This window comes from Perca flavescens, chromosome 9 (assembly GCF_004354835.1).
Source record: "Perca flavescens isolate YP-PL-M2 chromosome 9, PFLA_1.0, whole genome shotgun sequence".
Taxonomy (NCBI): Eukaryota; Metazoa; Chordata; class Actinopteri; order Perciformes; family Percidae; genus Perca; species Perca flavescens.
Genome location: NC_041339.1, coordinates 10473001 through 10483321, shown reverse-complemented (window position 1 = coordinate 10483321; position 10321 = coordinate 10473001). Strand labels below are relative to the sequence as shown.

At 40.0% G+C, this 10321-nt stretch overlaps 1 protein-coding gene across 4 annotated transcripts in view; it reads left to right on the top strand.

The window, feature by feature from the left end:
- The first annotated feature begins 341 nt into the window (after positions 1-341).
- Positions 342-10321, top strand: part of btbd8 (BTB domain containing 8) — a 36212-nt gene continuing 26232 nt past the window's right edge. For 2 of the 4 annotated variants that reach the window (XM_028586962.1, XM_028586965.1), the window contains exons 1-5: positions 342-416; positions 1267-1385; positions 4048-4227; positions 6618-6739; positions 7706-7817. In XM_028586962.1, coding sequence (XP_028442763.1) covers positions 1282-1385; positions 4048-4227; positions 6618-6739; positions 7706-7817 — 518 coding nt within the window. In that variant the 5' untranslated portion in view covers positions 342-416; positions 1267-1281. Of the gene's footprint in view, positions 1018-1266; positions 1386-4047; positions 4228-6617; positions 6740-7705; positions 7818-10321 lie in introns of all 4 variants that reach the window. The other 2 variants (XM_028586964.1, XM_028586963.1) reach the window with 2 other exon arrangements.

The window sequence follows — 10321 nt, the reverse complement described above, 5'->3', positions numbered from 1 at the left end:
CCCAATAAACGAGGCAAATTACAGAATGATGAGACTGAAATGTACATATGTGTGCACAAAATTAAATCCTATTTTAACTGCAATAAAATAGGCTTACCGTCAGATTCAGATCTGACAGGCATTGCTGCCTATTACAACGATGTAGTATGAGTGAATGGGAGGCGTATTATCACATAATAACATAACCTTCCCATTATCACCGAGCAAGCCAGAAGCGTTTATTTTGAAGGATTACTTGAATTTTGAGGTAAGGCGCAGCACCTGAAAGCATCATTTGGGGGCACCGCCCCGTCCGTATGCACTGCGCATATGCTTCTGCTTCCGGTCTATGACGGTTTGTCCACTCCTTCGTTTTGTGAACCCTGTCCTAGTGGGTGGCGAACAGCGTGCAGTGGCGGTGATGTCAACATCGGCCAGTGGGTCAACCCTTTAATATAGATTCTAACAGACATTTATCGGCTGCAATTCATTAATACCGGCATATTCATCACCAGGCATTCAGGGTTTAAGGTTCCAAAAGATAACTAGCTAACTACTAACGGTAACCCATGTTAGCTAGCGCTATCATGCTAGCCGCGAGAGGAAAATGAGAGTAACGTTAGTGTTATTTAGCTTACGTTACAGCACAGACCGTGTTGGGCTGAGAAAGAGCAAATGCATGTGTAGGCATATGTATGCGTGTTTAAATGTAGCTGAGTGTGTTTTGTTTTGGAATAAATTCCACTTATTTTAAAATAGAGAGATATGATAGTTATACTTGGTGATACTGGCGTTTTCTCCTGGAAGCTAACGTTAAGTGTTATTAATATGTGTTGTTTGTTTGAATAACAACGTTACGGTTAAATAATGTTCTAGGCCACATATAGTCATAGGCTAATAGTTACTGAATTTGTGTGATTTTCTTCATATTGGCTAGCAGCGTCTGTCTGAGTTGCAATTGTGGTAAACGTAAGTCAGTGTGTGGTGAAAGATGGTGTGCGCTTCTCGCAGCAGAGCCAATCGTGTCAAGTCACCTAAGTGAGGGAGTCCGGTGAAGATGGCATCATATCATAAAAAATATGAAAGCATAAAATTACTTCGCACGTGGCTTGTTGTATTCTAGCAGTATGTAAGCTAATTGTATCTATTTTTTAGACATTTTTTAGTAGTCTCACTTGGCTTCCCCGGAATGTTCCAACAGCATGCCACTGGGTTTTTATCTAGCCCTCTTCTTCTAGAACTGCTTAACACATTCACAGGCTGAGGTCTCTGTCTTGTCTGTCTTAGAGAACCTAATGAACCATGATCACCACAGAGGCTGCAAGAGAGTTCCATGCCAAAGAATGCAAATACAAAGAGCAGCTGAAGAGACGTTTATCGTCAGCCTTATCTGCAGACCTTAACAGGTAAGAAATGTTCAGTGTGCACTGAACTGCAAATGCCTGGGTTAAATGTTGATCATTGGCAAATGTCAATAACAAGGATCTATTCCCACTGCCGTCAATACAGTACAGGGCTGTCATATGGAAATACTCTGATTTAGTGTTCTTATCTTCTTGCTGCATTCTGCAGCTTCTTTTAAAGGCATGTGATCATCATCAGTAAGAGTGAACTGGTATAAATAACTTGCTGGTAGATCCAGTTTAATCAGGATCATTGCTGTCATACAGTATAAAACAGGTTTCACAATTGTTTGAATCTTAACTCAATGAATACTTTGAACCTTTCAAAGGGATACCACCAATTTTTTTTTTTTAAGATTATTTTTTTGGGGCTTTTCCCTTTTATTATAGTGACAGCGGATAGACATGAAAGGGGGAGAGAGATGGGGGATGACACGCAGCAAAGGGCCGCAGGTCGGACTCGAACCCCGGCCGCTGCAGGACTCGGCCAACATGGGGCGAATGCTCCCACTGGGTGAGCCAGAGGCCGCCCCACACTCCACCAATTTTACTTTATTAAGTTTAGTTAACTTGTCACAAAGAGTAGTAACTCAGCTTGTAAAAACGTTATATATCTTCTGTGACTCTAGAGGAGCTTTTCAGAGTTAGGAAAATAATCCTGATGATGTCATCAGGGTTATCCCAACCTTTACTTAAGACTAGGGCTGAACAATAATCGAAAATGTATGGCCGCAAGGAATAGTTGTTAAAGGTGAAATGTGTGCCAAAATACCATTTAAATTAAATATTGTTGTGCTGCAGAGTAGGGGTGGGGGGGAAAAAATCAATACAGTATAATATCGCGATATTTTTCGTGGCAATACTGTATTGATACACAGACGCCAAGTATTGATCTTTTATGATATATGTGTTGGTCAGTCTGTCTGCTTGACAATCCCATTTTGCAGCAATAAATTTGAAGTGAGATGAACAAACAGAGAAATTTATATTTTTTGATGAAACAGATGTTGACAACATTTTCCTTTGGGGACATCATTTAAAATTGGGAAAAATTTTAAGTTGGAAAAAAGGTAATACATTGCAATATATCGCAGAATATTGCAGTATGTTTAAAATCGAAATAATATCGTATCGTGACATACAGTAAGTAACGTGATGATATTGTATCGTGAGGCCTCTGGTGATTCCCACCCCTACTGCAGAGATGCCCTAGCCTACACATCCTATTCTACAGACTTAAGCAAACATATTTGTTTGGTACAGAATCTTGCAAAGATCACGCCATAATCATTTTAATATGTTTTTCAGTCAAATCAGTCATACAAAATATTCACAATTAGATATTATTTCAAAATTGTTCAGCCCTACTTGAGACATAACATTTTGTTAAAGAAAACCTGTTTTAGAACCTGATGGTGTGACAGCTTTAAAAAAACTTGGGTATTTAGGAGGCCAGGAGGGTTTCGTCTCATGATTTAATTGCATTATGAGAATTTTAGGTGTTTTGAGAGCATGAGCGATAGTAGGGGCACAAAGTCAGGATATTTTCTTAAATAACATAAACATTCTTAAAACATAGGCTATAAAACTTATAGAGCATAGAGCAAAGTTACAGTAAACTTCACCAATGACTGGAAGCTCACAAGAAACAAGGTCACGTGGCTCTGTGCAGTTCATTGGGTTTTAGTTGATAGGGATGTGAGTCTCCTTGTTTTGCACTTTTCATCAGAGGGTTACAGTAATGGACATACCAGCATTAGAACATATACCGCACTATTGGCCTTTAGCTGACTGATTCTTGGGTCACCCAGATCAGTTATTGAGGCGGGACAAGAGATAAGGCTCGCGAAGAAGCACTGCACTGCCTCAGGGCTGTGCTTGTGTTAGTCTGAAGTGGAAAAATAGGCTATCATATTCATCTTTGAACCTCATAGACTTTAGAGGATGGTTAAAAGGGCCTCCATATGACGCTCCTTTTTCAACTACAAGGTCAATATTGTTTTTCAATAACAACAAAACAATAAATAATCCGTGCATTTATATGGAACTAAACTTTAGGAGCTTTCCATCTTTACTCTCCTCCCTGTTATGTTGCATTCATAAATCGATTGTTTTTGACTGATAAATGGCTGCGGCCGGAAACAAGAGCTACGGGGAGTTGTTCAAAACCTTACTTTTTAGTAAACTCTGGGTACACAAACAATGTTGTCAATGCTTTTGTTACGATTTAGAGCCCCTGGTGATACTTTGAGCAAAGTTTCATGTTGTGTCGAGCCTTCTTAGTGTTTTAAAAATAGATATTTTGAGGCTAGCATAAAAGTGCCCCTAGTACTCCCATTCAAAAGGCCATTTGAACGAAAATACGATAAATCTTAAGTGGTGATTCCGTCCTAAATATGCTTTTAAACGAAGGTTTGACTCAGGTACGTTCACAAAAAGACCCTAGGTTGCATTTTGGCGAGAGTTATGCTTTAAAAAAATGACATCACTTTACTGTAATTCTGCCTTTTAAAACCAGGAAAAGACACCACTTATGTCACATTAAGATATTAAGATATCCAAAATCTAAGACGATTTCTATCTCATATCACGATATCAATATAACATCGATATATTGCCCAGCCCTAATTGCAGCCAAATAAAATGTTGTATTGCATTTACCCAGGTTGCTGCAGGAAGAGCTGGAGGCAGATGTTTCTCTTTATGCTGGGTCAGGCTCGCTTCAAGCACACAGAGCCATACTGTTGGCCAGAGCTCCTCATGTCCTTCAGGGAGAGACACACAAAGATCCTACCATCATTCATCTGTCTGACTATGAGCTGTCCGGGTTGAAAGATTTCCTCAGGTAGGCAGTGGGTTCAAGTAATTTTTTTTTTTTTTTTTTTTTGCTGATTACTGCAGCTTATATTTGCTGTTACTTTTTCTACTTTGAGGATTTAGACAATTTCTATTTGCCCCTTTAGAAGAAAGCTGTATGAACATTTCTTAATACGACTCAATAGTTTCACATGAAGCCAAACTCTACATCTGCTAGTAGGAGATGTTAAGAGACATAATTTATCCTTCTCTTTTAGTATTACAGTTTCACAGAGTCTCTGACAGAGGGCGCCAAGCACACCATCTTTGATCTCTTTGTTTGTTTCAAGGAGCTTTTCAAATACTGTTGCAGCTATTTTAATACTAAATTGCACATTTTCCCATTGTGTTGAGACACACAAATCCCAAAGTGTATGCGTGTTTATAATCATCTAAGTTTCTAGAGTAGCAGTTTTCATCAAGGCTTTGCAGTGTGGTCTCTTAGAGTGCACAATTCTTTATCCACTGATTTGTGTCTCATTAGCAGTTTGTGATTAGGACTAGAAGAAAGAGTCACCTTTGACTGGTTACACTACCATGGAGTCAGTTTGTTTTAAAGCTTCTTTTACACACGGCAACTGCAACATTGCTGAGTTCAAGTATCTAGGTAAGATAGTTTGGCATTCATGAGTATCCTAATAAAAATGAATTCCTGTTGAATCGGTTACCAAAGAGCATGACTGTTTAAAATAGGTTAGGCTTAGATCATTTTTTTATTTTTTTTCTAAGCAAGATAATAGCTACACTGATGTAGAACTGCAGCACATTGAAACATGATACCATGGAACAAAAAGTAACATTGCTGGTGGTAGACTGCCTCTGCTTCAATACTGCCTTGAGTTTTTGGACTGCTGGTTGAACAAAACAAGCTCAGAATCTGAATCCACTTATACTCTGGAAAAAATCTTATGTTAATGACAAAACGATTGATCAATTCTGAAGAAAATCAACAGATTAATTGATAATGACAATCTTTTATTACAGCTCCAATGAGGTGCACATTAGGGTTGCACGATATTGACAAAAAGTGATATTGATTATGAATATTGCGATATCAATATTAATTTCGATATTTTTAAGCATATGAAAATTCATCAAAATAGATTCACAACAATATAGTGCACACTGAGACTTATGTACGGCTCCGTAGTGCGGCTAGACCACAGGTCGGTCGTGGATGAAAAATATTCAATATTTCCGACTCCAAACTCTGCCTCTGCCACTGTTTATAAAGTTGTGGGATAGCTACTGGTGAGAAATAGATGCGGGATGGGATTACTTTTGGCCACTAAAGTTTCCTCTTGAAGAGATTAGAATGACTTCAATCTCTGTTATTTTGTCTTCTACCTGAGCAACACTCATTTTCTTACTTTTGTTTTCTTTCTTTTCACTCTCCCTTCGCTCTCTCTTTAGGTCCTTTCTTTTCTTTCCCATCTCTGATTCGTTCTGTTTTTTTATTGTCTCTATCCATTTCTTCACTTACGCTGTCACTCTGTCGAAATATGCACACACGTCACTTGGTACGCTCCATAGGGTTTGTCATGTAGTGGACCTGTGCGCTGACGTGCACTAACGTGCAAGTGGCACGGTAACTGGCCAATGAAACATGATCATTACAACGTTTCAAGCGGGTTCTAAATCAAACACAACAAAGCCACACGAGCCAATGGACGGGACGCATCGCTCCACAAAATAAACAAAATATTGCATATTTACACTTTTGATATAATATTGCGCATCGTGATATTGCGATAATGATATTGAGTTGATATATCATGCAACCCTAGTGCACATTGATTCCAGAGGACCCAGGTTTAGACCCACTGCTTTCTTATACTGAGAGAGCCCGCTGGGGAAGTTTTGCACATAGTAAGGTTGAGTCCAGGCTAGGGTTGGATATCCTTGGATATATGATAAAGCTGCCAGTAATGATACAAGTACAATTTGGCACCACTATCAAAACAATGCTCTTTTCCTTGGTTTGAGGAATACAAAAGTGTTATTCTATGAAAACTTTCTATATAAGAAAATATGCCAAACTTCTTACTGCACCAGCGTTGAATGTTTTTTTTTATTAGATAGTGATAGTAGAGGAGAGAGAGATGGGGACATGCAACAAAGATCCCTTGCAGAACAAGCCAGGATGCTACAGCAGAAGTACTCAGGGCAAATGTACTATAACAGGTTGTAAAGGAAATTTATGAGATTGCCAGACACTTTATAAATTACTTCACTGAGGAAAAATGGAAAATGCTGCACAGTTAAGGTTTGTGGCTTACCTTCTGTGTCATTGAAGTCACATTACATGAAATGAGATTGTAATTTAAATAAGTGTGAAAGGCCTAGTTTTAATTAACCTTTAGAGTTTCCCCTCCGCAGGCGACTGTACACAGCAGACCAGAGCATGCGCTCGTCTGAAATAATCCCAGACGTGGAGGGCTCAGTGCCAGAAAGTACACTGCTTGTTCCCAATCCGGCAGACCATAGTTCCACTGACTCAGGTAAACAGAGGAACAAGCTTTTCCATTGGAGGTTTATTCTATGTTATATGGCCGTTCAGCTGACCCCTCCCTCCCCCGTACTTCACATCATGTTATCTCCGCCATAATCCGTTTAGGTGCTAATCTCATTTAGATCCATGTTGTTGTTACTGCTAATTGCAGCTTGGCCATGCTATGGATACTTTAAAAACTTGTTTTCGCTATTTGCAGTATTTTTAGCTAAAGGGATACTTAGCCGATTTGAATCCAGCTCTGTGTCATAATTGTGTGGGCATTGTGTTTAGATGAACAGTGTTTGGCTTCCCTCCATGGTGCCAGAGCACAGACCTCGGAGCACCAGTGGTCTTTGAAACAAAACAATGTGTTTCATGTCAGGCAGACCTCCGCTGCTCTGCTCAGCTGGGTGCACTGTGGCCACGGAGGGAAGCCACACATCGTTCATCTACACACACTGCCCAAACTGCCACAGAGATGCAGAGCTGGATATAAATCAGCAAAATATCTCTTTAAAGGGGCTGTACTCGAAACACTGAAAAAAAACAGCGGGCTGGGGTTGCCTCCACGCGACTCTTGCAGACCGTTCCCCAAAACGGGAAATACCTACATTTCTTTATTGCCCCATGCATGCACAGCCAGATGGGTTATCAAAACAAAGAGAAGCTGGGATTAACGCACACACAGAGGGAGTGTGTCTCCATTATCTGCTTACTCCGCTGTATCTTTACATTGAAATATTTTTGCTGCTATAATAATGTTCTGAATGTCGAGAACAGCCCCTTATTAAGTGGTTAAATGATAGCTAACTCTGTTTTTACACACACACACACACACACACACACACACACACACACACACACACACACACACACACACACCCCACCCCACCCACCCATGTTATGCATCTCACAATATGTGTCTCACAAGTCTCTTCTTCACTCTTTATTATCCATTTCAACTTCACTCCAGATGTTATTGAGTCAGCCTCGGGCCTTGGAGCTGACTTGCTGGATCTGTACCAGAGGGGAGAGCAGTGTGATATCACCATACAAGTAGCGGAGCAGGTCTTCTCCTGCCACAGGTACAGCTATTTATGGGGGCCTGTAGGTCCCTTATTGGGGCCTGAGCACCGACAACTTCATACACCGGAAGCCTTATAAAAATTGCTCCTCATTCTTTTTCGTGTAGCGAATTGGCTCGATAGCGCCCTATACAAAATTTCAACGAAGTAGCTCTCACGGTGTATTTCACCTAAATGTAAAAGTTCAGAAGGCATATGCATTATCTCTACACTTACAAAACAGCCTCTTGGAGCCATCCCCCTAAACCCCACAGGAAGTCTGCCATATTGAATTTAATGTGCCGTTTTTTTTGTTTTTTTTTTACCATTTCCTGGGGCTGTACTTTAAATTGCTCCTCCCACATATTTACAGATTATGTCAGTGCTTCATTATCAAATCCATTCTGCTTGCTTTTTGAGAGAATTCCCAAATCACTGAAACTTTATTCCACTTTTTCACTGCTACCTTGCACCCAGCAGATTCAGCACGCTCATACACACAGGCGTGACGTGGCCTCTAACGTAGCTGTCATTGTAAATGTAAAAATGTAAATGTTCATATATTGTTTGCCTGTTGCTTATAGCCTTTTTGTTTTTGTTAAAAAGTCTTTATGCTCGTTTCCCAAGGAAATAGCAATCACTAGTGTTTCTGTTAAGGTGCGTTCAGGGTGTCATTTTAAAGCTCAGAGCGTTCTAGTTTTTAGCGATACCAGCAATTTCATGTCATGTTTTGATACAACTTCTTATTTTTATGAAGTTAATATTTTTACAACTTTAGTGTTAAAATACTTCGTAATAAAACATTGTTTTAAGAACATACAATTGGTTTATTAATACTGAAAGATGAAGATCTAATGTTTTCAAAAGAGTACAGTAGCATTCATATTTTCTATAAATAGACATAATAAAGCAATTTTTCTTAACTACTCCATGGGTTCCCCTGGTACTGGGGCCTCTCGGGTTCAAAGAAATTGCAATTGCATGCAAGCATAAAGAGATCCTCAAGTGTAAAAAAATAAACAGTGAGTGGCTATTATTAAAGATGGCTCTGAATTAGTCATCAAATTAATTTCTGTACTTTTAGCTTTTTAATATCTTCAAATATGTGATCTGGGGCCAACCACTTCCTCTGGATGAAATAACAAAATGTACCTATAATGTTTCTGTTGCTATAGCCAGATAAAAGTATCAAACCACCTGTTTGAAGGCACCAGAATACACAAAAGTGCTTCTGCTCTGTTCAAAAATTTCTGGGGGACCCCTAATCTACAATAACCTACTTGTCTGGGGGACCCCAAAAACCCCTCCACCCAACCACATTTGCCAGATGTAAAACACTACAGAGGTTGCACATCTGCTGTTGAGTCATGCCAGTGTGGAGCAGTCAGTGGGTGGTCATTCAGTGTTGCTAAGGTAGTAGTAGCAGCTGGTAACCATGGAGACAGGTTTCTCCCAGCTCATGCTCAGGGGAGCAACCAGCCAGTGAGAGCTCGAGAGAGGAAGCTGGACTATTTTTTGGTTGCTCTGAAGCAGTGATTTGTATCACGGCACATTGTTACAGTAGCTGCTGCAGTTCCCAGCCAGAGGCTGAACTAGGGCTTCTTCAGCCTGACGCCCACACTTTAACTTTACTATTAATAACTATTATTATATATTTAGGCTCTTGAGATACATTATACCTTTTACAGGAGAGACATGGACGAAATGGCATCAAATCACTCAACACATAAAAGTCACACACAAAACAACAACATTTATTATATATGTAGCACAGTAGCATAGGACCTAAGAGGCATAAAGTAGAGCACTTGTCTTTTTCAAACAGTCAACATCTCCACAAAACATATTTTAAATGTGTGGTTTGAATGCCTGGTGTTAAGATAGTGTTTCCAAATAACTATTGGGTGACATTTTTGTGAATGGTGCCCACAAACAGAGCAGAACAGGCAGCCTGTATACAGTTTAGGGGCGTTGATTATGTTAGTGATTAGAGATGCACCAATAGACTGGCCGGTGCTCGGCCATGACCGGCGACCGGCAGGTCAGTCTGACATATGCCGATTTCCTGCCGGTCAATGCTACAATTAACTGACAACATAAGTTATATGAGTAACAGTTCTTAAGGACGCACGCACGCACACACGGACGCGACTGCACAGTCTCTTTTCTTCCTTTCTCTCAACTTTTCTGCCGTGTGTCTCGCGTACCCGCTCGCGGTGTGAAGCGCGTCTCCGCGCTATTATCGCACATGTAGGGAACCTCGTGAATTAACCTGCAACATGTCAGCTGTTTGGAAATTCTTCAGCATGTGTACAGAACATAACAAGTTTGCAATATGCAACACCTGCAAGGAAAAAGTAGGGCGTGGAGGGACACCAAAAACCAAAATCAAATTTCTTTGGTTGGATATTGGATGTGAAAAGAAGGAAATGGTTCTAACATTGCACTTTAGATGTGTGTGAATTTCCCTCACCAGGAGTAATTTATATAGTTATATTTTATAGTGATCCATTATCTGTTAAAAA